The sequence below is a fragment of the Sardina pilchardus genome, chromosome 22, assembly GCF_963854185.1.
Source record: "Sardina pilchardus chromosome 22, fSarPil1.1, whole genome shotgun sequence".
NCBI classification, from domain to species: domain Eukaryota; kingdom Metazoa; phylum Chordata; class Actinopteri; order Clupeiformes; family Clupeidae; genus Sardina; species Sardina pilchardus.
In genome coordinates, this window is record NC_085015.1 from 22326584 (window position 1) to 22354541 (window position 27958).

At 43.5% G+C, this 27958-nt stretch overlaps 5 protein-coding genes across 5 annotated transcripts; 3 read left to right on the plus strand and 2 right to left on the minus strand.

Annotated features, from left to right (window-relative positions):
- The first annotated feature begins 10346 nt into the window (after positions 1-10346).
- zdhhc4 (zinc finger DHHC-type palmitoyltransferase 4) lies at positions 10347-13054 on the plus strand. The gene is made up of 7 exons (XM_062526063.1): positions 10347-10479; positions 10830-10960; positions 11084-11157; positions 11308-11486; positions 11604-11729; positions 11934-12178; positions 12660-13054. Exons 2-7 carry the CDS (start codon positions 10838-10840, stop codon positions 12951-12953), a joined length of 1041 nt encoding a protein of 346 aa, XP_062382047.1. The 5' UTR covers positions 10347-10479; positions 10830-10837; the 3' UTR covers positions 12954-13054.
- Positions 13055-13512: 458 nt separating this feature from the next.
- Positions 13513-15656, plus strand: pgp (phosphoglycolate phosphatase). The gene is made up of 2 exons (XM_062526783.1): positions 13513-14321; positions 14533-15656. The coding sequence occupies exons 1-2, from the start codon at positions 13721-13723 to the stop codon at positions 14856-14858; spliced, it is 927 nt and encodes a 308-aa protein (XP_062382767.1). The 5' UTR covers positions 13513-13720; the 3' UTR covers positions 14859-15656.
- A 919-nt stretch (positions 15657-16575) lies between these two features.
- On the plus strand, positions 16576-19668 carry bricd5 (BRICHOS domain containing 5). Its single transcript, XM_062525723.1, has 5 exons — positions 16576-16704; positions 16967-17119; positions 17354-17461; positions 18594-18747; positions 19574-19668. Exons 1-5 carry the CDS (start codon positions 16576-16578, stop codon positions 19666-19668), a joined length of 639 nt encoding a protein of 212 aa, XP_062381707.1.
- Positions 19669-20205: 537 nt separating this feature from the next.
- mlst8 (MTOR associated protein, LST8 homolog (S. cerevisiae)) lies at positions 20206-23556 on the minus strand. The gene is made up of 9 exons (XM_062526019.1): positions 23401-23556; positions 23157-23315; positions 22928-22979; positions 22665-22827; positions 22349-22424; positions 22065-22217; positions 21658-21782; positions 21128-21291; positions 20206-20657 (listed from the first exon to the last, which is right to left on the minus strand). The coding sequence occupies exons 2-9, from the start codon at positions 23283-23285 to the stop codon at positions 20539-20541; spliced, it is 981 nt and encodes a 326-aa protein (XP_062382003.1). The 5' UTR covers positions 23286-23315; positions 23401-23556; the 3' UTR covers positions 20206-20538.
- A 155-nt stretch (positions 23557-23711) lies between these two features.
- meiob (meiosis specific with OB-fold) lies at positions 23712-27892 on the minus strand. Its single transcript, XM_062526421.1, has 14 exons — positions 27802-27892; positions 27548-27630; positions 27300-27357; positions 27067-27198; positions 26879-26951; positions 26478-26670; positions 26233-26333; positions 26083-26135; positions 25907-26002; positions 25666-25764; positions 25391-25532; positions 25115-25301; positions 24282-24368; positions 23712-24144 (listed from the first exon to the last, which is right to left on the minus strand). Exons 2-14 carry the CDS (start codon positions 27614-27616, stop codon positions 24037-24039), a joined length of 1398 nt encoding a protein of 465 aa, XP_062382405.1. The 5' UTR covers positions 27617-27630; positions 27802-27892; the 3' UTR covers positions 23712-24036.
- Between the last annotated feature and the right edge of the window lie 66 nt (positions 27893-27958).

Here is a 27958-nt window from a genome sequence, read left to right on the forward strand (position 1 = left end):
ATTACAGATGTAATCAGAAGACCGCAAAATAGTGTTGAAATAGCTAAATGAAAATGTAGATTTTATTATTTATTATTGAACTCTTTGAATGTAATAAAAACTGATCTAAAGATAGGCATCATCTGCATAGACAGGACGATGCAAAAGAATAATCAAATTAATGATTTAGAGGAGCAATAATTACTGAGACGATGTTATCCTTCGTCATCATGAGTATCAACAGATGGGTATGAGCCTTCCTGCTCACCCACCACTGCCCCCCTCCCCCCACTCTCCTTCAGCAGCACTTCATGTCTGAATGCTAAACAACACAGTACTAATTAAACAATGTGGCCACAGAGCCACTTGGCTCTTGAATGGGCCTGCCATTAGCCCTCCCTCGCTCTCTTGACTTCTTTGAAGGGGCGCTTCCTGTGTCCTAGTCTGTACACCTGAAACCGCAATCACGTGCAAACGTGAGTTCGGCAGCGGTGCCGGCCTTCAGAAGCTAATTGGCGAGGCATTTGAAATGACCGCAACTGGACCGAGGGAGATGAAAGCCATTATTCATTCCATCAAGTCAGAGAGGCTCAGAGAGTGACATAGCACAATGACAAGAACAGAGTGTTCTTTGAACATCAAAGAAAAAACGTGAATAAATCACTTGGAAAGAACTATTGCAGAAGTTCTGCTTGTTCACTAGTGAGGTATGACTGTACAGACTAGACAGGTAATGGCTCTCTCCTTGACAGGAAATGTATTCTCAAGAGGACGTATTATTGTCCTGGTGCCCACACTGAGGCTCTGGCATAGAGGTATGCACGCGGGCATACACACACACACACACACACACACACACACACACACACACACACACAAAGTACCCTGTACCCTGAAGCCACTAGTGCTTATGATGACTAAAACTGGATTATATCTTTAATGCCAGTTCTGCTGCCAAACTCGACCAATTCAGCACTATACGGAAAAAAGAATTTACCTCACATAATCTTTTCAATATCCATTTCAAGCTCATTACATTTCAGATCTGACCTCGTTGCAGGGAATCCAGAGGTGTGCTAAAATTAAACAGGGGCCGGAGGGCAAACCGCTCGAAGGAACGCCAGGCAAGAACATGGTCGTTTGACGGCTGGACTAATTAGAACGGGATCATCTAAATCCACACATTATTGCCAATTATTTCTCTGGTGCGCTGCATTTATGACACCTCTAGATCAGCTCATACAAAGCCTGTTTTTATTGATTCAAAAATCACTTGAAAGTCACACGGTAGGTCAGTGCAGACTATGTAATTACCGCAACATGGCCAAGGATTCCAGAGTAAACTAGGAATGCATTACAATACAGGACAGGACAACTGTGGGTAACCAAGCCATATGACATGAGTGAGAATGGGGTTGGTAAAGGCAAATAAACATCCAGTAAATCAAATGGCCATTTGGACAAGTTAATTAAACAATAACTGCTGAGAATGTTTGTACGCTGTTATACACAGTGTTTTCTTTTATAGTGAAATTACATAACGAACTGTCTCTGCCATTTAATGGCATGTGATATCAAGTATATAGGCTAATTCACCTCAGAAATAAAGAGTATGGATTGAATAGCACTTTAATTAATTTCTCCATCAAACTATGATGCCTGCCAAAAGTACACAAATTGAATTTGTTGAGACCCAAGCATCTTTGCCTAGTGGACAAAAGTCACTAGGCAGAGAAATAACAAAATCCTGAGACAGTGCTCATGCACAAGTCTTAGAATAACTTCTTGTCTGGAAGTATACATCACAAAACAAAATGCAGCCCTTTGCCAAGTCTGCAACAACAACAACAACTTCTGAACCACTGAAGGAAGGAAAGAGTCTACAGAAATGGTGTCTAATTATGGCTTAAGAATCACTGATTCCAACTGCCACAACATCTCTTGCGCAGTAACACACATTTCAGCCCCACAATGTTTTTCTGTCAGTGTCTCAGTATAGTATAGAGTGTTCTGTTCTGTGTTTTGTTACTTAGACTGATTCTACACCACATCCCAGGATTATTTGTAACAGGTAGCCTAGAGGTGTCTGGGCATGTGATCTCAGAGACTATGGTGGGGCTAGACTATTACATAACACCATACAATTTCTGATTTAATGGACTTTTAATTCCTTGTTAATCCATATGAGATATATTAGGGCAGTCTGGGGAGAGCTGTTGATAGAGAATATTTCAACTGCTTGAGTGGGACTGCCATTGAAACAATCCTTGTTATATTCTCTGACACTACCAAAAGCCTTATTGTATTATATATAACAAGTAAAATAAAAAGGGACTGTGTTATATCTACCATGCCAAATGAAAGTCTGACAGATTAATAGACATACAACACGAGCATCGCAAACCAGTCAAACAGCACATCAGCATTTTACAAACCTTCACATGTCCACAAGAGCGAATGGCAAATATGACACTGACAAAAACAAAAACAAAACACAAAAAATCTACAAATTCACTGAATCATATAGAATATTGTGTCTGCCTCCGTCAACCAACACACTGCATGCATCCAGATACACTTTGGAATGTGAACTACTCACCCCAGGCAACTCATTCTACCCTAGAGTCCATCATTATCCTGACCAGCAGAGAAACGGGTACACCTGAGACCTCAGAGGATGCTGACGGCTACCGCAGCTCTATGCTAGGAGAGGAAGGCCATTGTGTAAGCAGGAGCCGTCAACAACAAACTGTCAAGTGAAGCCAGCCACTACACCACACCCCATGAGAGCTTACACTGAATAATGAGGAGAAAAGCCATCAGATCCACACCAGAGAGAAAGAGAGAGAGAGTGAGAGAGTGAGAGAGAGAGAGAGAGAGAGAGAGAGAGAGAGAGAGAGAGTGAGAGAGAGAGAAAGAGAGCGAGAGGGAGAGAGAGAATGGGGGGCAGAGGGAGTGTGAAACAGTGCGTGTTCGAGTATGCAAGCCTTTGAATGTGGGTGTGGGAGAGACGTATATGAATGTATTAGCGCGGAGATGTACAGTATGCATATAAGCACTGTAATAAAAGGAATAATTCATTGGTGTGATTTCGCTCTGCTGTGGGACAGTGGAGATGATGGCCTTTCATGAGCAACCTCTCTTCCAGGCGGCTTACAGCTCCTCTACTGCAAAAATAAAACATCTAAACGCTGCACTTACTGTATCTGCCTGTCAATTCATAGGCTACACCAGTGTGTGCTCAAATGTAATGCCTATGAAAAACATGTGGACGTGTAACATTTTTACTGATGTAGTATTGCTGTGCAAATTCATAGTGAGAAAGCCTGTATTATTAATTGTGCTCACTTCAGCTGGCTATAAATTAGTGAATGTCCATACATGTAAAACTGTAAACAATGTAAATGGATTTCTCTAACTGACTACTGAATGCTGCAAATTGAACAATGTGTATTGATTAAACACCGTTCACCGAAAGGAATAAGAGACTAAGAGAGATTAAGTCTTAATACTTTCTCATTGTTCATCTGTTTAATATTGGCTTTTTGCACTATTATCACAGTTGAATAATAATGAATCTGTCAAATGCTGAATCAAGACTATTACGCTAACCATGACTAACAGTGAGGAATCATTCCAGATATCATCTCTTAGGGTTTTGACAATAAACATGTGAACATGCAATTCATTCACTTAATCCTTCCCACTCACATGCAGGGTCTTGACTGTCCCTGTGAGACTGTGAATGGGTAATGGGGACTTATGTCCTTGAGGTAACAACCAAATAATCTACAAGATGCTGTCCCTCAGCGTCCATGTCCCCAACACACAAACAGATTTCCCTCTCAAGGAGATTACAGACTTAAGCACATGGACTATTATCCTGTGCAACAATGGGTCACCATCAAATCAGCCTTCGGAGTAGAGAAGGCAGTGAGCTTGAGCGCAACTAAATAAAGAATCGGAGCTGAAGGTGGGAAATTGGGCACTTTATCACCGTTAAGGCTGGCTAATTACTAAAAGCATACAATTACTTATGCATCGGCACACTCACTATGGATAATCACAAGCCAATGTTAATTACCATGGACTCACATTAAACACAATACACCCCCACACCTTAATATATTAATTCAACACCGCATACTGTAGTTCATATAACACGCTATTAACAGATGCCACTGTGATGATCAGATTGGGTCATGTGTTGCTAGAGTTTTTAACAATTTCCAACATAAACAAAAGCTCCAAGGTAATCCGACCAACTGGCAAACCCTTTGTGCCAGCTCATAGGCAGTGTAGGAATGCCATGCCACTTACGCCACTTACGCCACTCACGCCACTGACCCAGTTGGCTTCCCATGGGCTACTGCCCAGTGCCTAACACAGGAGCAATGTGCCAGCCTAACTAGCATGGGGGGGTCACCGGATTAAACGCTTGCCTTTCAGCAACAGATGGAGTCCGAACACCCCACTGTGAGGTCCTACCGACTGACACTAAGAAAGACCCCGATAATCCTGCTTTTCACAAAAGGAAAAGCTTGCTAACAATAACCTCAGACATGCTAATCCCATGCTGTATTGATTTATTGCTGGTAGACTGAAAAAAGACTTCCTCCAAACATAGCATCACACACAGACTCCAAGGTCCTAACTGTTCTGCCAATATCTCCATGACATAAATGGAAATAGGAATATACAGCCCTCCTGTGGTCATACTGAAGAACCGGACACAATTTCGACAGAAAGTGGAGCGCCATGGAAACAACATACCCGCACAAGGCATGGCAATGAAATGTGTAGAATCTAGGTTCTGTTGCTAAGAAGAGTACCTGATGTTAGCGATGAGCTTCTGATGCTCCTCGGTGGTCAGAATGTCAGGGAGGACGGAGGCCAGCCAATCCACTTTCCTCTCGGCAGCGTACTGCTTCAGAACGGCAAACAGCTTCTCCTTCACCTCGGGCTCGTCACCGAGCACTTGGTCAATCTGTAGGAAAAACACAACACATAGAAACGGTTGTTTATTACTATGCTTCTACTGTGTAAAACTATGGAGCTGACTAAGTGGATCATGGCCTCTGTCAAGGAGAGATGCAAAACTGAAGAATCTGGGGTTCAGTAACTTTTCTGAGAAGTGTGTGTGTGTGTGTGTGTGTGTGCATGAGTGAGACCCTTCACTTTTTAAAGACCTGTGCACGAGTCTCTGAAGTGTAGTAGTTTTACAAGTTTGTATGAGTGATGAATTACAGAAGTGTACAGTAGTAGTACTAGCAGTGTGCATAATGCTCTGGAGTGTAGTAGTACTAGCAGTGTGATAGTCCTTTGATTTTCCCCCCTTTGAAATTCCAACTCTGAACCAGTTATATGGTTTCTATGGTTACCCAGTGATATCTCTATGGCTACACTCTGCAGAGGTCAGACTTTGCTTTCTCTCTCTCCTTCACCCCCCCCCCCCCCTTCTCTCTCTCCCTCCCCTCTGTCCTTCATTCTCTCTTCCTCTCTCTCATTCTCTCTCACTCTCACCTCAGTCACACTGGACACCCACCCTCTTGTTGAACTCCAGGGCCTTCTCTCTCTCTCTCTCTCTCTCTCTCATTCTCTCTCTCTCTCTCTCTTATTCTCTCTCACTCTGCCTCAGTCACACTGGACACCCACCCTCTTGTTGAACTCCAGGGCCTTCTCTCTCTCTCTATCTCCTTCATTCTCTCTCTCATTCTCTCTCTCTCTCTCCTTCATTCTCTCCTTCATTTTCTCTCACTCTGCCTCAGTCACACCGGAAAACACCCACCCTCTTGTTGAACTCCAGGGCCTTCTCTCTCTCTCTATCTCCTTCATTCTCTCTCTCATTCTCTCTCTCTCTCTCCTTCATTCTCTCCTTCATTTTCTCTCACTCTGCCTCAGTCACACCGGAAAACACCCACCCTCTTGTTGAACTCCAGGGCCTTCTCTCTCTCTCTATCTCCTTCATTCTCTCTCTCATTCTCTCTCTCTCTCTCCTTCATTCTCTCCTTCATTTTCTCTCACTCTGCCTCAGTCACACCGGAAAACACCCACCCTCTTGTTGAACTCCAGGGCCTTGTGCTTGCGGTCCAGCCGGAGTCCGTCGCTGCCCGGCTGCGAGTCGTCGATGCTGCTGCTGTGGCGCTTCTGGCGGCTGCCCATGCACAGCACGCCCAGGCGCAGCGTGCGGCCCTGCGACGCCTTGATCAGCGCCGCCGCCGTCTCGTGGTCCTTCACCGGGATGCCGTTCACCTCCATGACGTAGTCGCCCGCCCGCAGCCCGTTGCGACCCGCCGGCGAGAACGGGGAGCAGTCCTCCACCAGGAGGGGGCAGTCTCCTACAATGGTGAAGCCAAATCGGCCATCAGGGCCTGGAGTGATGTCCATCTGCGGCATCCAGATATACACAGGTTATTTCAGGCTCATGCTTAATTGGCTGGCTATTCATGATTACAAGGTGCATACAATGTCATTTGCTAAAGAAACAACATCAATGACACTTAAGAAGTATGAAGAGACATAGATCTGCAAAGAGAGTAACAAGACAGAAGAAATAGAAGAGAGAAGAGAAATTCAGACAGAGATGATAATCTGTTTATAACTTGGGTTGCCAAGCTACTGTATCAAGTAAGACAGCATGGATGACAAATCTGGCAACATATCGATACATCAGTTTCTGTGTTAATGTGTCCGACCTGGTGGATGCGTGAGACCACCCCGATGCTGGGGGGGATGCTCTTCTGTGACTGGGCCAAGGCAATGAGCTCCTGGGCGCTGAGGGTGGACACATCCTGACCCTCGATCTCCAGCACCTGGTCTCCAGGCTGCAGGCCCGACAGCATGGCACTGCTGCCCTCGTCCACGGCCACAATGTAGCTGGGGCCATTGCCTCCCAGCTGGAAACCAAACTCCTCTGGCCAGCCCTGGTTGGATGCCGGCATAGTGAGGACTATGGTATGAAGTATGAGAAAGGGAGCGAGAGTGAGAGGAAGAGAGAGAGAAAGAGAGAGAAAGAGAGAGAGAGAGGTTTACAATATAATTCTTAAATTAGTGGTGTTGGGTCTCTGTTACCACACTTCAGTTTACAGCCAACCACTTTCTCATTGTTCATCTGTTTGTTTTCGCTTGAATCATGTCTGTCTGCAGAGGCACGATCAAAAAACATGATGTTGACAAGAGATTCCTGTGTCTGGTTATTCTTGGCTCCAGAGAAACAGTACAGGCCAAGGACATTCACAGCGTGACAAAAGACTCTTAAAGAGGTGCACAGACATGAATTTCAGCTTCGTAAGAGCAGCATTAAGGAAATGGCTGAGAATCACTCCGTGGAGCTCGGCGGAAGTCTCCTATGAGATGATTGAACCTTTCAAGGGGACTGACCTCATTCAGCCAACACATTCTGACCCGGAAAATTCTAAAGAAGCATGAGGCCCGTACACTCACTGCCCTGCAGCTAACCACAGATGTGATCATCTGGACTGTGTAGAACCATCCGGAATTCTACTGTAGTGATTCTAATAAAACTGTACGCTAACAGCACAATAGGAAATGAGCTACAGGTCTTTTATTTGAGATGAGGCACAAAATATACACTACAGGGAGCAACGAATACCACCAGTACAGATAGCTAAGCTTTCAGCATTACAGCATCAGTTTACCCAAAATGTAATACCTTTTTTTGGAGGCTTTAAGGGAGTAGTGGTATGCCAGCTAGAGTCTGATTATGATCAGTTAATTCAGCGTTACATAAAAGCAATATCAGCATAAACACATTGACCTGGATGCACATCCAAGGGACCCTCTAGTGTATCACAGCACGTGACACAGAATCAGTCTATCTGGGTTAACTATAAAACCGAAATCTGAATTCTAGTTGCGAAAGAGTGACTTACAGAAATCTTTAGAGGACTGCCGAGAGACTGACTTTGCCTGGCGCAAGGAGTACCGTCCCTTCTTGTTCTGCAGGAATTTCTTCATTGTGACTCAATTCTGCTGGACAGCGGTCAAAATAGGTGGTCTCAGGCAGCAATGTCCAAACCCCAAAAAATCCCCTCTCTGCGCGTCTACAGCGCACCCGTCAGCCTCTGCGCCTCTTCCTTGGCACACCGCAGGACTGTGACTTTAAAATGTCCTGTCATCCCACACAGAGACGGCCCTCAGGAGCATTGCAACCTCGAAACGAGCGAGCCGGGGATGATGGTGGTGGTGGCGGCGGTGGTGGTGGTGGCGGTGGTGCGTGCACGAGACCAAAGTGCCCTTGCCGGCAAAGTTGACTCTGCAGTCTCTCCACCGGAGCGCTGTTCAGGTCCGGATGCCTCACTTGCGCGAGCACCAATCACGAAACTGGGACACGGCAGCACAGATCCTTAATAATTCTTCCTCCAAAAAAGGGTATTGTGAGGCCCCATTTTTCTATAAATACCAACCCCTTCCTCTGCTCTAGCTGCTGGCTCCCTCTCCAAGGGCCAGTAAGTGGCCCAGAATCGGCTTGAGGATCCAGGAGGACGGTGATGGCTAATTGGAGCGTCTGCGAGATCTGCAGCACTCTTCCACTACTGCACACACACACACAATTGCTCACACACAGCTCACACTAACTCACTCACTCGCACACTCATGCTACTCACCACAGCAGCAGGAGGAGAGAGGCATTTGGAGCCTTTTGCTGAGGGGTAAGCAGCTTAAAAGTAGCAGTGTCTCGAGGTGCCTGCACCGCATGGCAGACACACATGCCTTCATTCATAATAAGATGCACTAAGCTTCAGCCCTCCACGCTCAGTCTGGAGGGAGGGGCTTGGAATACAAATCACCTCACCTATAAGTTTTCCCATGATGATTGGATTACACTTCCTGTGCACCACTTAACTCCACTGATGGTGACAGTATTGTTAAAACTGTAGTCTAGTATAGTACAGTACTACAGTCTACAGTATGCTGTGCAGTGTAGCGTAGGGAGGTACAGTGTAGTGTATTGTAGTATACTGTAGTACAATGTAGTATAATATGCAGATCGTCTGCTGATGATCAGCTGCTAATCATGGTGGCTTTAAAATTGGCCCCACATGCATCTTAAGCTGGAAGGCTCATGCACTGCTGTACCCTTCTGTCCAGGAATGGGAGTAGCTGGGTCAAGCAGGTGCACTTTCAAAGCTCTGCTCTAGCTCTAGCTCTCGCAAAATGCCCATCTTATTGTCTCCTTGTGAAAAGGGAAAACAACCGCAAATTCACAGCCTACACCTGAACTGACTGACTGAGCTGGAATAACACCCACTCAGCCTGTCCACACTTGACGTCAATCAATCCTACCCGAGGTGAAAAATGGATGTAATTTGTGATGCCACCAGTTACAGACGCCTGTGGCAGGTCGATGTGTCATTTGTTTAAGGATTGTTCACGGTGCGTTATACAGGGCTGAGTGAATAATTTAGTAGTGATGCTTGTATCACCAAACAGACAGTGTTCCACAGTCAGTGTCTCCCATTACAGCTCTTGAGAAGTCACTCAAACCATCACACACTCAGTAAATGTTTTTTATGCTTAACCTCAGAGGGAGACATTAGCAATTTTATCAACGTTGGCTTGTGTGTGTATGCTTCTGGGTAAACAGATGTTTACCAGTTACACTGAATACAACTCGTATAGCTGTGATGAACATTTGGACTTCAATATCCCCACATCAGCTGTGAAATTGGTAAAATTAGCCTATGTTTAAATTAGCTCAGTGAGCAAGGACATTTTGGGTGTAGGCTGCAGTAATATTCACAACAACTATCACTCAGCCAACATTCTGTCCATGAACAGACAATATAATAATTTACCTTAGAACACTCATTAGACTGAGAGAGACTGCCATTCACAATTAGAGATCTACATTACAAGTGTGCAAGACATAAAATTAGCATGAAGAAATGAACACCTACCTCCCTCACAGAGGTGGAATCCGCAGGGGATGAATTAAGTTGATTATAGGCTAGTGGTATCACGGTCTGGTGCAGGAGATGACATCAGTACAGTTCTTCCTCTACTGAACCATGTGTAACTTGATAACAAGTTGAGGAGTCAAGTAGCCTAGCAACCCAATCCCAGAAGTCTGTCTTCGTGAACTGTGCAGTGGATCTAGACTACATGTGGATGCATGTGGATGCTGATTTAGGCAACAAGATGTTTCATTATCTGCTTTGTCAGGGCAGTATTAGGCCTACAGTAAATAATTATATTACGTTTCTGCTGTAAAAATGTAGAAATATGACACAATCCAAAATCTAATCTTCTTGAAATTATGGCAACAATTTCTGATGATTTTGATTATGATTATCATGATTTCAAAACACCTAACAGGTAGGCAAACTTTGTGGTCACATACGTCACCGCGTGACGTCTGATGTGTGGGAACCAGGAAGTGGGATAGCGCGGTTAGGGTTGGATACGGATAGCATACAAGCAAAGATTTGAAGCAAGTGGACGCAAACCGAAAGAGTAGGATGAGGTTATATCTCAGGGGTAAAGTATCCACAATTCCAGCACAATTTTGACCAAAAAACACGGCATTTACGGAACACCAGGAGTAGCATAGAGTAGCCTAACAGGCAACATGGTGTGTGTGAATGAAGGAGAGCTTAGTCGTCAACATAAAACGACTGGCAGCTGTTGTTGATAATGCTGTGGGATATTGTAGATATGTCTCTGACTTTTCACTACAAAATAGCCTATGTGTGTTTGATTATGTGTGTTTATTGATATGACTCATGAGAAATCAGCTACCTGTAGAATTTGGGAGTACAAAGAAAACTTTAGCATTCCCACGCCATTGAATGTTGTTGTTGACAGACTGAATTTACCTCATCTCACAGGTTAGCAGATGGACTTCCTCACTCTATTTGCTGTATATGTTGTGGTCGTGTTGACTTGCATCGTCCTTGTTTGCAAATATGCTGGTCAGGAGCAGACTGCCTTGGGGCGCCACTACGGCAGCCTGACAAATGTAAGTCCACAGATGTACACATGGTGGAGCTATACAACAGTACAAAGCAGATCAAGTGTGCTTAACCAAAATATCACCGTCTAAGCAGGTAGGCCAATAAAATAATTTTGTTCTGCTTTGCAGGCAGTCTCTCCATATGTTCCACAATGGCTGACAAGATTATGCAGTCGAGCTGTCCACAGGCTGTTTCATGAAAGGTGACTAGATACACTCATCGTACACATAACATGCAAGATGTCAGGGATATTTGGCTTTTGTGGTAATGACCCAATACCATTAGCCAAAAAGTTACATGTTAGCCTCATTGTTACGTTATACTTACACCTCCTATTTGCCTTACATTACAGGAACAACCTATTTATTTACATGCATCTCCTGTTGGAATGTGCAGTGTACACAGAGTACTCCTATGAAGTGTTCGGATACTGTAAGGAGTTGGACACTTCTCTGACAAACCTATGTGTTCCTTATGTGCTGTTGGTCTTGCATCTCGTCCTTTTCTACCTCTGCTGTACCCGCGACCCTGGTGAGCAAGATGGGACATGTCTCCTTTTGTGCAAATTGGACATTTCATGTTATTTCATTTCATTTGGAAAGAAAGAGATGAAGTGGTTGATGTTTGTTCTGCTCTTTGTTTTGAAAGGCACGGTGACAAAAGCTAAGCATGCCACCCAGGTGAAAGTATATCCATATGATGGAGAGCTCTTTCATCCAGGAGAGACATGTCCAACATGCAACCTGGTGAAACCAGCCAGGTCGAAACATTGCAGTAAGTGCAATTCAACAGCACTCTTACACATGGTGGAGCGATATTAGGGTATTCATCAGTAGGGACATTTCGAAAGTAGGTAATTTACGCTGTAATACTATTGACAGTACAGTAGAAACACACAAACAGAGCCTTCTACTGACATCTTGTTTTTCTTATGCTTGTCTTCTCTTCTCTATGACCTCTCATTCCTGTCTCCTTTAGGGGTGTGCAACAGATGTGTGCAGCGGTTCGATCACCACTGCGTTTGGGTGAACAACTGCATCGGCGCCCAGAACACCCGCTACTTCCTGCTGTACATGCTGAGCGTGTGTGCCATGGCAGGGGACATCGCCATACTGACTGTGGACCTGCTGCTGAACGTGGTGGTCAGGACGGGTCTCCTGCACGCGCACTACGTTGACGCCCAAGGCCAGCAGCAGCCCACGGGCATCGTCTTCATTGTCCAGGTGAGTCAGAGCTCTGGGACACAGGGGAGGCTGATTGCTGAACTGTTGCAAGACTCTCCTTCAAATGGGTGTTGATCTTTCCTTTATTTTTGGAAACACCTGATTATTCTGCCAGAGATGTCGGTGTAAGGGGCCTGTGAAGGACAGAGTAGCCCAATTATCACAATTTTAAATATAACAAACATCAGAAAAGCACTTTACTGAAGATTTCTGCCAGTAGAATTTTAGAAAAGCAATCTGCCAATAACTACACTGAGCTAAACTGAGTTATAAAACCAAGCATGGTTATTACCACTAGCAAGTCTATTCATGGGATTCATCAGGTCCCTTTCCACAGGTGTAATCAAGTACCATGCAGTCTGCATTGATAATCAAGGTGCTTGATTTTATTCACCTGTGGAAAGGGACCTGATGAAACCCATTAATTAGAAGAGGAACGTTTTGTCCCACTGACTGATCTAAATGCATGTTTTCTCCACAGCATCTCTTCCTGACATTCCCCAGGATTGTGTTCATGCTGGGCTTCCTCATCTTTGTCTTCTTCCTGCTGGCGGGCTACGCCATGTTCCACCTGTTCCTGGCGCTGGGGAACCACACCTCTAACGAGTGGTACAAGGCACGGGGCCGAGGCTGTCAGCACTGCCACCCACACGCAGGGAAACACAACCACACACACTTCAACCCACTCAGGGGGTTTTACAGCAGGGGAGTCCTCAAGAACCTGAGAGAAATCTTTGTTCCTTTGAAACCTCTAAAGAAAAAGAAACACAAGTGAAGCTTTGAACAATTTTTTTATGTTGTCACTTAATATTTTCTAATGACTGCTGTAACTTTTTCAAAGTACATGTACACAGAATAAAAATGTTTTTATGAGTATCCATACTTGTGTGAATCGTATCCAACCCACTAACAACGAAATATGGTTTTAAAACGTTATATTTCTCTTTGTTTTTATTTAGAATTTAAAGTCAGTTTTTGACATTTAGTTTTCTAAAACAATCTTATTTACTGTACTTTAATGTAGTCAACGCAGTAGATTACTCTGCTCTGGGGTAGAAAGAACTTTTTAAAAATGTGATTCACTCCGAATGCTTTACGCGAGAGGCCTTGGAGAGGCCATGATTACGCGTCAAGCATTTGCATGTTTTGCCAAATATTTGGACTGGCAACGAAACAATTTCGTGAAACAACCAATGTAACATTCATAAACTTCGTTTTTATGCTGTTCAGTGCAAAAACTTGTTGTAGCCTTCCTGCAAAGAAGTTCGGAGGAAATTAGCACTGTCTCTTTAAGCCGGTGCGGAAGTACACAAAGCTCACAACCATTTCTGAAAGGAGGTCATATGTAAGCTATTCATTCAGGCAGCTGAAACCTTGCGTTCGATTACTGAATGGAATGAATTAAACTACTATATCGTTTACGGTATTATATGTAATGCTCACTGGTTCAATCCCAGCGCTACTTCTAGCCTACAGGTGGTAAGCTATTTTGGACTTTAAGGAACATTATTTGGCGAAACGTTTCCTCTAGCACGTTTCCCAATGGCAGCGTCCAACGCCAAATGTACTAGGCTAACTGGATCTCTGGTCAAGCAGTTGCTTGATTCAGTAGACAGTGTACTGTTCGACTGCGATGGGGTTATATGGCGAGGAGACCAGGCCATCCCTGGTGCCCCTGATGTAATTAACTTGTTAAAGAAAAACGGGAAGCGTGTGTTCTTTGTAACAAATAACAGCACTAAGACCAGAAAAATGTATGCCGACAAATTAGCTACATTAGGGTTCAATGCAAGTGAGGAGGAGGTATTTGGCACAGCCTACTGTTCTGCAATGTACCTCAAATCAGTGGCTAAAATACAAGGCAAAGTATACCTCCTCGGAAGCAATGCGATGAAACAAGAGATTGAGGATGTTGGGATCCAGACCACAGGTGTTGGTCCTGACCTGATCACTGGTGTTCAGATTGACTGGGCCAATGTGTCATTGGACCCTGAGGTCAAAGCGGTGGTTGTTGGGTTTGACCAACACTTCAGCTACATGAAACTGAACAGAGCACTCCAGTACCTCTGCAATCCCAACTGCCTCTTTGTTGGCACAAACACTGATACAAGACTTCCACTGGAAGGGGGAAAAGCTGTTCCAGGTAATGTAGAATGACTCTTTGCAAGTAATGCATATAAACAACTAGTTAATAAAACAACCATGCAATCTAGAAACTAGTGATAAGGTAGTGACTTAAAGTACAGCCTAAATGAGGAAGTAATATGATTGTGACACCATGGTTGTTGTAAACATGACGTAACCATTGGGACCATGTCTTCATTTGCGTAACTCTTCCTTGCCTGTCGCTGCAGGAACTGGCTGCATCGTCAAAGCCGTGGAGACGGCAGCCCAGCGGCCAGCCCAGGTGGTGGGCAAGCCCAGCAACTTCATGTTCGACTGCGTGGCCAAGCAGTTTGGTCTGGACCCAGCACGTTGCCTCATGGTGGGTGACCGGCTGGACACGGACATCATGCTGGGCACCAACTGCGGGCTGAAGACCCTGCTGACCCTCACCGGAGTGTCCACCGTAGCCGAGGCCGAGGCCCACCTGAAGAGTGGGTGCCCCAAACGTGCCGGCATGGCACCGGATTACTACATCGACACCATAGCAGAGATGCTGCCAGCACTGCAGGGGTGAAGGATCAAAAGAGAATCTATATTATAAACGTCCAAACACTCAGCTTGGGGAGAATAGGGGAATAGCCAGAGAGGTACGGCGAGTCCAGGGTATGAATTTAGGGTCACAATGGTTAACGTATACTGTTAGTTTAATTCCTAGACATGTCCAGTATTGACGGACAAGGACCTGAGAAAGCAAAGAGAGTTCTGATTAGGAGACTGATGGATGTGCAATGCCTGTATAGTTTACATCCATTTTCCTATCGTCTCTCATACTGAGTAATCATACTAATTTAGAGTGATTTGTGTCGTTTTTAAAAAGAAATGTGACTGAATGAACCGTTTCTGTTTGAACCCCCTGTATGTTAAGAAAAGTATATGTTATTGGTGTCTAAAGGTATATAGAGGTGTGTAAAGAAAGAAAAATACACATTTTTATGAGTTTCAAAAGGATCTGTATAACTGTATAAAATAGTATTGCAGTCTACTCTATCTAATATGCATGCTATAATCATGGTTGCCATCACAGCAAGTAATGGCTTCCCCAGACAGGGAAAATGGTTTATCTGTGTCAGTGCAATTCCTTAACTGTTTCCAAATGAACATGAGAGGTTCTTGGCTCTGTTGATCACTTGTGCTCAAGTATTTTATCATCACACTGAAGATGCAAGAAAAAAAAAATCATGGACTGCAGACCCCACTGGTATTAGCCAAACAACAACTTCCCTGATTTTATTCTGACATTTCCTTCCTTTACACTGTGTGTATCTGGACTCAAGTCTTAAGATGATCAAAATAAAATAAGGATATTTTAGCCATAAAAGCCTTCCTTGTCATGTGTGGCGATGGCGGGCTACATCACCACCTCTCTCATCCTTGTGGCCGGAAGCCCCTTAAAGTCACCTTGGTCTGTCAGCGGCCACAGGCAGCCACCGTAGATGGCCTGAAAATGCTGCCGCTGGTGACGACAAGACCCGTCCACAACGGAGAACCTGTCTCTCCCCCCTTTGTCCATTGTTCTGGGGCGGGGTGGCCGGCCAATGGGTTGGGCACGTCACGTGTTGTGTCTTTTGAAACAGAGTTTGGGGGGGAGACGGAGGTGGGTTGGGGGGGGGGGGGGGGGGGGTATGAGGCGGCCTTTGATGGCAATGGGACAGGTAGCTTAGCTACCACTGTGTGCAAGCTCAGTCTTGGCCATGAGCACAGGCTTGATGCAGAGAGGAGGTGGGGAACAGGCACTGTGAGGCAGAAGCAGAGACCGGGTGCAGGATGGTGAGGTGCTGGAAGCGCACGGAGGCCACGCCAGGGGACTCAGAATGCACGGTAAGGGCCGCGCCGATGGGCTCCGTTTGTGGGCTTCACTGTGTGATCGTCTGAGTTGAGGTCAGGGAAATAACTTTCCAAGAGCAGATGTGTTTAGTGTTGACTTCTGTTAAACCACTGTTTAGGTGTGTCACTGAACTATTGTTTTAATGATATATATATATATATAAAAAAAAGAAAAACGCTATAAGGCTTTCTCATGGCCTTCTGTGCCCTTTTTATTCTCATATGGACAAATCTAAATGTTAGTGTTAATTAAACTGAGTTACATTTCATTGTATAGTTGGTATTTCCTCTTATAAATCACATCTATTTGGAACTGGTTGCATATGCAAAGTCAGATCTTGAGAGTTGTCTTAATTAAAGGTTATGCCACTCCAGACATCACTAACTTGAAATTTCTGCCAAAGGAAATGGGCCAGAATGTGGCCCCAAAGTTTCCTCGCCGAGTATTCTGGGGTTGCCTTTCCACCACGCTGTTCATCGTGATTGTGGCCATCAGTGTTTACGCTCATTTAGGCATCTCACAAGATGACACAGAGGTGACAGATTATTTGCCCAGTTTAACATATAACTCTTTTTGCTTACCACATGTTTTTTTTGTGAATCTGGCTGAAATCATGTTTTGGCTAAACCTGAACCTGAATATTCATTGCATAATCCAATATGCGATTAATTTGCTTAGAGTCTGTACAGTTGTGAACAATCATAACTAGTCTTGGTGTATTTCAATCTTTTTTTAGATTTCAGATTAAATTTGGTTTCTTACTGAATGTCCCTCATCCTCATATCAATGTTGTGTAGTCTGCTGTGCAGATTGTCAGAATCACAGCTCCTGACCAGTCTGGCACAGTCTTCAATCAATCTGCCTTGGTCGACAAACACAACAACGTGGTCACCTATTCAGTGACATCTCAAGCAAATCATACATCTACGGTGCTCTATGACATAAAGGATGTAAGTCTACCTCATGTTATCACAATGCCATGACAGCTTGTCAAGATTTACGGAAGGGGATTATGTTGTTAATCTGTAGTCATCTTGGATTCTAGGAATGCTTCCACATTCCTGAAAAATTCTACTGGGATTTTCCTCAATTCAGAGTTTACCTCATTTGAACTGCACATGTACTTTACATATCCTTACATGAGAGGGTCATCTAAATCTGTCTTTTTTTTTAATTAAACCCAGGGATTGGTGTGTTACAAGCCAGACAACCAAGACACGTGCTTCCTGCGCAAAATGGAAGGCTCCGACTATGACAACGTGAACTCACTCTTGAACATGTCCAACCAGCAGGTAAGGCTCCTTTTTGTCTTGAAGCTAGAATGGTTATGAAAGTAGCAAGCAAGGACTTGTCTTAATAGAACAGCTCATTTCAGGAGACTGGGGAGTGCAGCAGTTTCTGTGCTCTTGTTCTCAAGTGCTCTGACTCCTTTGGCTGTCCATGATTGACAGCACTGTGAGAATTATCATCAACTCAGTTTGAGTGACCGTCCCCACTCATAGCAGTCGTGCACCAGCGCTCGCGGAGTGGCGGGCCAATTAAAAGGCAGCGCTGGCCCGTTCCACTCTGTGTGGCCACAGAAAGGGGGTAATGGAGCGACTCTGGGACACGAGAGCTCGGAAGCGGCCCGGGCCCTGAATTCCACAGCACACCTGATCCCACTCTCCTCTCAGCCCTCCTGGATTCCGTTACAGGAGAGGACCACGGGCAGCACAATGGCCGCTCTGTTGCCGAGTCCGCTCTCCCTCTCTCTCTGAACCACTGACTGGAAAGAGAATGAAAGCTCTTCCGTTGGAGGAACTGGGACAGCTGGAGAGCCTCGGCAGAAGGGAAGCTTCTGTGTGACGAGGAGAGCAGACGGCTCTCTCTCTTTTTTTTTTTGACGTCTTCAATTCTCTTTTTAAGAGATGAGAGCTTAGTTGCCCCGTTGAGCGTTTTGAGTGTTTTGTCTGTTTTTGTTCCAAGTTCACAAATGGTGTCGCTTAATCAGAGACAGATCAGAACAGGTTCAAGGCTGGGACGACCAATCCCTCTCCTTTAGCTTGGGACATTCAGTCTGACCTGCTCAGTGAAGGCACTTACTCTAAACAAAGCCTATTGAAGTCCAGATCTAGAGATTGCTGCGATTTATATCTGTTTTAAGTACAAAGAGCCATTGAGAAAGGGGAACCGCTCTTTTCCACGGTCACCCAAGCGTTGCACCACTCCAATAAGGCTCAACCTGATCTATCAGTAGGGTAAATGGTGTAATTACAAATGCCTTTTGAGCCAGAGGAGCAACATTTGAGCTCGGAAGCACTAGGGATACAACAGACGCCATTATGTAATCAGAGGTAATGCGTTGTGCTCACAACCCAAATGTCGTGTAAACACATGGCAGGGGTAGAGGGATGAGACCTGACTACATGTGCACCTTTTCTCCAGGTCAACCAGTTCTGGCTGGTGGGAAATGAGACACGCAGACACGCCGAGTTCTTGGGGGTTATTGCCGGCTCTCGAGTGGACACCTCAACCCTCCCAAAGCCCATTCAGGACCTCTGCCAGCAAAGTTCTGTGTACTGGACCAAGAGAGCCGATGGTGAGAATTCGAGAATAGACTGCCAGTTCACAATTAATAGTTTCTTGATTTATATTTGCTACAGTAGATCAGCTACTTCTATATTCTTTCATTCATAACGTACTGGGATATCTACAGCAGAACAGCTTCAAATCAACATCAGTGGAAGAACAAATTTGCACTACATTTCAAACCAAAGGGCATGCTCAAATGTCAAAACTCTCAACTTTTGTTCTGGAACCAGGTCAATGGACTTTTTTTTACATACAGTAATACCACTCAAATTTAATAAGAAAGAGCTAAGACTTCAAAAACTAAGCCTGGAACTGGAGACCCGTGCAGTGTCACTGGTTCCAAGCAGACTTTGACTGAAACATAATCCCTGAACCTTTTGGCAGCGTGACCTTTTCTCTGGCTGCTGGAGACAGAACCAATAGATCCAATAGACACTCATTAAATGTTAGGGTCATGATCTACTAACACAGCAAGCAGAGAACTAAAAAATCAGTAACAGCAGAAAGACCTCTTAACGTAAAGCAGGGCAGGATCAGGCATGGCTACCAGTCCTTTCAACTTTCGACTGATTTAGGCTCTCTATTTACTGGGCAAGCAAGGGCTCATTCTGATTAGATCTCTGTTTACCACTAGGGAGGCCAGGCTGAAAGACCTCAGTTGCACACATTGCAGTCCAAATAAACATCAGAAGAATGGCTGAACTAGAAACAAAATTCTCTTTTCTGGGTCGATCATGTTGTGTGCCTTGGGGATGTGTTTACCTGTGGATAAATATACAACAAGTTGTAATTGGATGAACGTGAACTCTGAGATCCACACCCTCTGTCCACAGGTCCGGGGAAACAACGGCTCATTTACTTCTGTATAGACATCTGCTTTCCCAGCAACATCTGCGTGTCGGTGTGCTTCTACTATCTGCCCGAATGAGAGGCCGGGTTCTGGGCTCTGAGAGTGACCGCTGCAGCTGAAAACAATATGGATCTATCTCTGCATCCTCGCTGCACAGAACCCAACACAATGACTGTGAGGAGGGATGAGAGCCGCACACACACACACACAAACACACAGAATAAAAAACGAATTTACACACACTCATTCGCGCACACACACACACAAACTCACACACAGAGAATCAAATGTGCACTCACACAAACACACTCAGATTCATCAGACTCATCTACGTAGCCAGTCATTCCACAGGGGAAACAGAAGGAGTCTGACAAATTATCTCCAAAACAGTCATCATCATCATCTTTCTAGCCCTTTTGGAGAAGTGCTCTGAGCGCATTCATTTCAAAGACTCATTCCATGTAACCTGAAGCCGATGATTAACTAAGAGTTTTTCTGCCGGACTCTCCAGAGTCCTCCAATAAAGCACCATTATGAGGTATTTTTGTTTTTGTCCTGCAAACAAATGAAAAGAGTCACACACAAACAAACTGACAAAACACTAGCAAACCAATCTTGCAGTTGTACATATTTATTTGTTATGAAGGGGGAGTTTTTAAAAAGCAGAGCTAGTTACAGGCTTATAGGTGTGATCTGATTTAAAAACTCAAGTGGATAATAAATAGTTGTTGTGGCCAAACCCAAAAATACATTACACGATGGTCCATCATTATAATTCTAACATTGATGAATTAAGGTTTAAAAATACAAACTATTTTGCCAAGAAGTAATGTCTGAATGGTCAAGGCCAAGGCAGTTTCAGTGAGTTACTAGCTGTACTCAAAATAAGAGCTTAACAAATGTGACTGATCGAATGTGTGTGTGAGAGTGTGTGTGTGTGTGTGTGTTTTAACCAAGTACACTGTCGTTGAAGGCAAGACACACAACAGCTTTCTGATGGCCACTGTATTCCCTCTTGATCTCTCCGGTTTCGACACTCCACAGGCGGGCTAGGTTATCAGAAGACGCTGCAAATGACCACAAAGCCCAACAGTTAATAACGTGCTTCATAAATCGATCTTTTTAAAATAAGCTTGAAAATGTAAGTAGTATGACTCAGTGGCGTGCCGTGGGGTCTGTGGCAGGGTAGGCAGTGGCCATTCACATATGTAAATTCCATCCGTACACTCGCAAATATTACTATATTTTCATGGTAATACTCCTCTTACTTAGTCATTTCACAGAATGAAATGTCACTAGTCACTATTTTTTTTTTCACCCTACGGGGGTCCGGGGGGGATTTTGAAAATTGGGCTGTTAAAGATAATAATGGCTGGGTTTCCCAGATTTGTTAAGAAGCTTTTAAAGTGCTAAGAACGTCTTAGGAGCGTTCTTAGAACATTCTACGAGTGCTCCTAAGAAGTTCTTAGCACGTAAGAGCTTCTTAACGAATCTGGGAAACCCGACCATTGACTGTGCTGGGGCAACTGGGACTTACCAGTGACAATGTACTGTGAGTCCCCAGAGAATGCACAGTCCCACATCCAGCCGCGAGACGTCTCTCCCGGGTTGTTGCTCTTGATGCTCAGCTCTGTCATCAGGGAGAAGTTGGAGGTCCTCCAGATCTTGCAGGTTTGGTCAGCTGAGCAGGTAGCAAGCAGACTACAGAAAACAACAATAAAAAAAAAAAAACACCATGGTCAGACTAAAGTCAAATACACCAAGTTTGGCCACCAACTGATTTCACCCAAAGAAAATGAGAGTAAAGTGATGGCAGAATACACTGAGCGCTTCAATACATATGAAAACAGGTATAACAGGACATGAAGAAGATCTGGCAAAAAAGTGTTATCACGTTCCATATCAATGCTCATTTGAATGGTAACTATAACAACCACAGTAAACAACGGTTGAACGGCAGGCACCGCAAGAATGGAATCCACTATAAACAAGCTAACTGCCCACTGTTATCACTGAAGGGCTCCTGATATGGTCACTTTTCTGGTCACTTTTGGATGCATCCCTTACGTTGAGTCTGGACTAAACTTGCAGCGCAGGGAGTAGCGTTTATGAGCCGGGATCTTGGTCTTGGGAATGAGCTGCGTCACCTCATCCCCCAGTCCGCCTGCCATGTTCCACACATAACAGTTGCCCTGGGGAAGACAATCACAGACGCACATGAAGCCACTATCAAGACCAAACAAAAAACACAAAACGGCAGCACTGTTCCAAAGCAAAGGCACATTATGGATTCGCATTAATATCATTGCGCACAAGCACAGAAGCAGTCGAAATCAATCAATTATGAAATAGCTGCAACTGCCAACTGTTAATACCTCAAGTTCCATTGTCAGAAATCAGACACATAATTGGTCATTCAGTGAAACAGTAACACTAGAGAGTGCGTTAGCGGCTAGCCAAAGGCAGGAACTGACCGAGCTGTTGACTGCAGCCATATAGCTGGCATCCGGGTCTATGTGCACAGAGTTGACTGACACCTCAGGCTCGGGTATCAGCTGTTCATTGTGATCCGTCTTCAAATCCCAGATGTGGATCACACCACTTTGGTCCCCCACAATCAGCTCAGCCTACAACATGGACAACAGAGACCAAAACAGTGACAACGTTTATGCATGTATGGATCCAGTCTTGGAATCTCAACACTACTGGTAAATATAGCAAAATACTTTAACATGTCATTCACTGAATTGCCTGTCACCTGGTTTGGGTGTAAGCACACGCAGTTGATGGGTGCATTGACTTGGAAAATTCTTTGGCACTGCAGGTTTCTTGACCTAGACGTGTAACAAAAACAGTTTGACATTCCAACAATCTGTTTCCAAATGGCCAAACTGCTGTCCTAGTTACTGCACATGACAGACTCATTACTTTTGCGTCAAGATCAGTATACAAAAAGTGTGCAGAGTATGCCATCTTAAAATTCTGAGGGAATTGAATGGAGCTGTGAATTCTCCACATACATGGTTGAGTTTTTCATTCATCATCAAACTTCCAGGAAGAAACTGGGGACTTACCTCAGGTCCCAAATACGAGCCATACAGTCCTCTCCTCCAGTATACATCCAGCGGCCATCCTCATGGAAGCCCACTGAAGTGATGTTCTTACTAACACCATCGTAGTTTATGACAGGGTTGGGATTGTTAGAGTTTAAGTCATACATGCGAATATGCTGATAACCTGCAAAAACAACATCAATTCAGTCTTCAGACTAACTGCCAGGTTAGTGCACATATTGCCTAGGCCTACTGGAGAGTTCATCTCATCCAGTTGTACTTACCTGCTGCAGCTATCATGCTCCTGTCAGGTGTTACTTCAAGAGAATTCACTTGCTGGGGAGAGTGGTTAAAGAAAGTCTACCAGAATGCCTGTCTGGGCCCAAATAGTTTGCAAGCAATCATTATCTATCAACTATCAACAAAACACACAGAAGACAGAGTTAGGGCATTGATTGATTGTTTCTGAAGTGGTGTCATCTGCAGAGTGACATATCTTCAGGAAAAGGATACCGAGTCCTGGTGCTGTACCGTCCTGGTACATATTCCACTGTGAGCTTGCCAGAACCTAACGGTGTGATCATAACCTGCGGTGGCTAAAATCACCGGGTCACTCCCGACTGTGCCTTGGTTAACATTCATGCTTGAATTATGGCGTTAGCTCTTTCCACCCTGTAACACAAAATACTACTGTGAACCAAGGACTCCACAATGCAAACACCGTTAGTTTAGGCTAAAGCAGAGCGTGTATCCTTACCAAAACTAATTATTCTGCGTGGACGCGTCGACATTAACAAGGGAAATAATCGATGTACATGCTTTACTATTTATGACATCTGTATCATGTTTGCTAAGTTGCCTGTGAGCTGTTTTGGCTGTTTTGCTTTCTCTCGCAGGGTGTCCTCAAAGTCACGTTCCGTCCAGAAACAGTCGCTATGCACAAGGTTCCCCTCTCTTCGTTCATGGTTTGCTCACTAGTTGTTGATGTGAACACCGCCACCTACTGTGCCGACGGACACCAAGCCTTTAATGTGAGGTTGCAGTACTCAGGCCTCTTCTGCTGTCACGTTTATTGCATTAATTCTTATTCACAGATTCTACATATTTCACAGGACTTGTTTCGTGACAAGATTATAGATTCATTACATTAAGAGATTATTCTTATGAAAATTGTGCAACAATAAAGACATGGACATGCAACATCAAATAACATTTTATCATAATGAACAAGAATGTAAAGAAGTGGTCTATAGACAACATGACACTAATACATACTGTACATTAGTCTATGGACTAATTATTTTAAAATACACAAGAAATACATAGAAGTAAAATAAAGTGCACCAATATAATATATAAAATAAAAAAATACATCTACAATTGATGTGCGGAGTCACAGAGCATCCGTCTCCAAACTTTGCTTGACTTCCACTGAGTCAGCGAGTGTGCAGGAGAGGATGCTGATTCTCCAACCACTCTTGAACTTGGGGGCTGGCTGGACCTGAAACACAAAAGGCTTTACTACTGTAGGAAACATATTGTTCATGGCTGTAAGAATCCAAATACATTTCATGTGTATCTAATTTCAAAGCCATTTGGTGGTTCATATAAGAGTGGTATGGTATGACATTTAACAACCTTCAGGTAAATCTTGCATCTTTCCAGAAGAAACCTCCATTTCAAGGCTGTCTGTTCTACTTCAGAGAGATTCACATATTCTTCGGCCTGAGATAAAACACAGGAAGAAAGCTTACTTCACCATTTCACTACTGAAGCAATAAGCAAGTAATATAATAACAGATAACACATCTCTGATAAAATAAATAAATAAATAAAATAGTGAAACCAACAATAGCACTCTCTCGTTTTTCGTATCTGGCCTGAACAAATTATTTATGTTTTCTATATTTTTAAAAGTGTAACTATTATGTGGTCAAAATTAGGCACATAATAAACTATGTGCACAAAAGGCTCTTCCTGTACGCTTATTTATCTCTTCTGGAGCATTAACTGTGTTGTAATGGCATTTTCTGTTATATTCTGCTCCTAACATCCTTACTCCGACACTGAATATCTTGTGTGCCCAATAATAACAATTTTAACACGTGCATAACATGCTGATTCCCTTGTGCATCACCCAACCAGGTGTGTGTAGACAGTAATTACATTAACAATAGCAGCAGGTTCAAACACCTGGTTCCACTGGAAACAAAAGAGCCTTTAGTGCACATAGCCAAACTATTATGCAGTTTATTCACAGATCAATATGGCTATTGTTTGATTGGATATATTTTGTACAAATAATCATAATGATTCATTATATATATAAAAAAAGGTTAAGTCATATTGTCTTTTTTAATTTTCTTTTAATGTTTTTAATAATAATAATAATTAAAAAACAAGAGTGAAATCACAGTTAACAAAACCACATTTGTTTAAGCAGACTGTGTTTGACAAGTTGTTGTACTCACAGCGCAACCCAGAGTTTTCTCAGCCACAGTACCAGCGAGGTAGCAGGACTGTAGTGTGCCTGTATGATCGCTGATGTCCAGGAGTAAGTCAAAGCCCGAAAACATCTCCAGCTCCTGGCCTTGACCAGCACAGGAGAAACTGGTGCACACCATCACATCCTCAGCCACCGGCAACCTGCACCTGGCACTGAAATGGTTAAGAATAAACACACCTCATCCCACATCCATTTTATCATGTTCAAATTATCAAAAAACAAATGTAAATCACAAGTTTACCATCTGTTTCTGACCACTTTGGAGGGGGTGTCCAAAGGCAACGCAGAGATGAAGGCATATGTGACAGCATAAAAAGCATCAAAAGTCTCTTGGGTTTTGCTCCTAAGCTGGCTCACAGTCAGTAGATCAGTGATGGAGTCCACTATATATAAAAAAAAAGAAGCAATAACAGCATACTAATAATCCAACCTGGATCCCGACCTAATCTGGTAGATCTGATAGATCTCAGTGTCAGATGATGACGTCAGAACAAAACATTATGAACTGAGCCTTACATGGCATGTCGTCTCCTAACTGATTGTCTGTCTCGTCCAGGGCTCCTGACTCAGAGAACTCCTTCGCAAAATTGAAGAGCTGGTTGGCCTCTGGAGTGTCTGTTATTACAAAAAAAACAAAAACAATATGAGCAAATAAATAAAAGAACTCCCATCAACTCATCAAACTAATTTACAATGTATATGACATCAGAATCAGCACTAAATATAAGGGCAATAATAGCAATAAAAAGCATCTCACCAGGATTGATGGTGATAATTGTTTTAGTGGTAGCAGTGGCGGTCATGGTGTTACGAAAGGTGTCAAATTTCACCCGGGCATCAGCGATGAACAGCACTAGAATACAGTGTGCCTCAGGTCAGCATAAAAAGTGTTTACATTACAGTTCTATTTACAGAAGTCGTCCAAAAACATACCTGTCTCTTTTGGTGTCAGTGACTGCATGAATTGAATAGTCTCACGATCCCAACTAAAGTGCATCAGGCAGAAATTTCACTTTAAAAGTCATACTATATAGCCTGAATTTAACAAATATCAAATATACAGCCCCCCCTCCGAAAACATACCAAACTAGAGGAAAAGAGTTCACTGTATCATCAAAGAGCTTTATCTCCATGCGCTGTCCTTTACGCCCATCTGAGGTTGTGAAGAACTTCTGCTCCCCAGTCTATATTCAAAACCCAAGACAAGGGACTGAAGCATTTTTAAGATAGTAGTCATTACATTTCAGCGAGCTTACTCATTCTTTTATCGGTTGCCCTCTCTGTGTCTGGTCTTAATTGGTTGAAAGACAGGTCCAATAGGTCCCTACCGATCTGACAGCAGCCAGAATGTTGATAAAACCGTCTAGGCTTTGACCATTGGCATTGATGTCTCCCAAGGTGTAGAAGTCTCGTGGGTCTTTGACTGGCACATGGAGGAGGGGAAGCAGTCTGTTTTCCTCCTCCACATCTGCACACAGTCTTATCAGAGAGTGCGTTTCGGTCATCAGCAACCTGTAGAAACTACAGAAGGAGCAGACATGCTCAGAAATAAAATGTTGTGGGACAATTTCGGTGTGTGGATGTTCTTAAAAATAATCTTAATGGGGGTATTCTATAATTAAGTGAATATTCTGCTTCTCAATGTTCTAAAATGTAATCTTTAATCTAAGATAAAATCTCTAATTTGTGATTAAGCAAAATCTTTGTTCAGTAGGTATACATGTATCACCTTGGCGTTGCTGGACAATATCGTTCCTCTTTTTCAGGGTCCTTGGGTGTAACTAGTGGATTCTCAATAACAACTATAGAGAACGCAAACAAATATTTTGAGATCCAGGTAATTGTGTTTTGAATATGAAAAAGTATGAACAAAGCCAGAAACAGGACAATACACTGTGCCTCAATGCAAACTCTTACCACAATCTCCTGTTCTGAAGCTGCCACATAGCCCATTGATATAGTCTTCACTGCCCCATGAGGCCACATTAATGGAGTAGTCCGGTGAGTCCTTTATTGTAAAGCTGAAAGTGAACCTCTCACTGCCAAAATCTGTCAAAATACATTTTAAGACAGAATACACATTTGGAGAGGATGGAGATCATTTTCATGTCCAATTAAGTAACTTAGCCTGCTTATGTTCATTCATTTACTTTTCTTGTCAGGAAATCCTCTTGCATCCGTTTTCCCAATGACCACTCCAACTACCTTCTACAATAACAACATTTGAAATGGCACTTGTTAAAACATTAATTTAATCTGACAAGCAGAGTTCTCATTTGTATCAACCATCAGCCATTGATGTAAACGTTAGCAAAGAGGCAAGCTAGTGTAGCACTAGCACTAGCAATAACAAGACATATCAGTGACATTAAGAAGATCCTAAAGAAAGGTCACTCACCGCTTGCGTTGTGTTTGGGTGTAATTCTGATATGGGTACAAAGTTCCTGACTGATGCGTTAAACGCCATTATGTTTCCAACTTCTATGAGGATTTCACAAGAAAAGAAAATGTTCAAGCTAGCACGTAAGTTAGCGTCAGGTATTTTGAGCGTTTCAAACTGTTAAGTAAATTATAACTTGGTGGGCATTTTAAAAGCCCTAATTTTCTGAATGGTTAGACAATTACTTTGGGGGGAAATAGATTGACACTTACCACGCAAAAACTAAGTTGGTTGATATGTAAACAAATTAAGTTAGGTAAACTATTTAGCTGACAGTCTGAAGCTCAGCTGGCACGAGCCTCTTGGTTTTACTTTTATGTGCGTTGCGTTCATAGCCTACCACTGCCAGCATTCATGTGTCGGAATCAG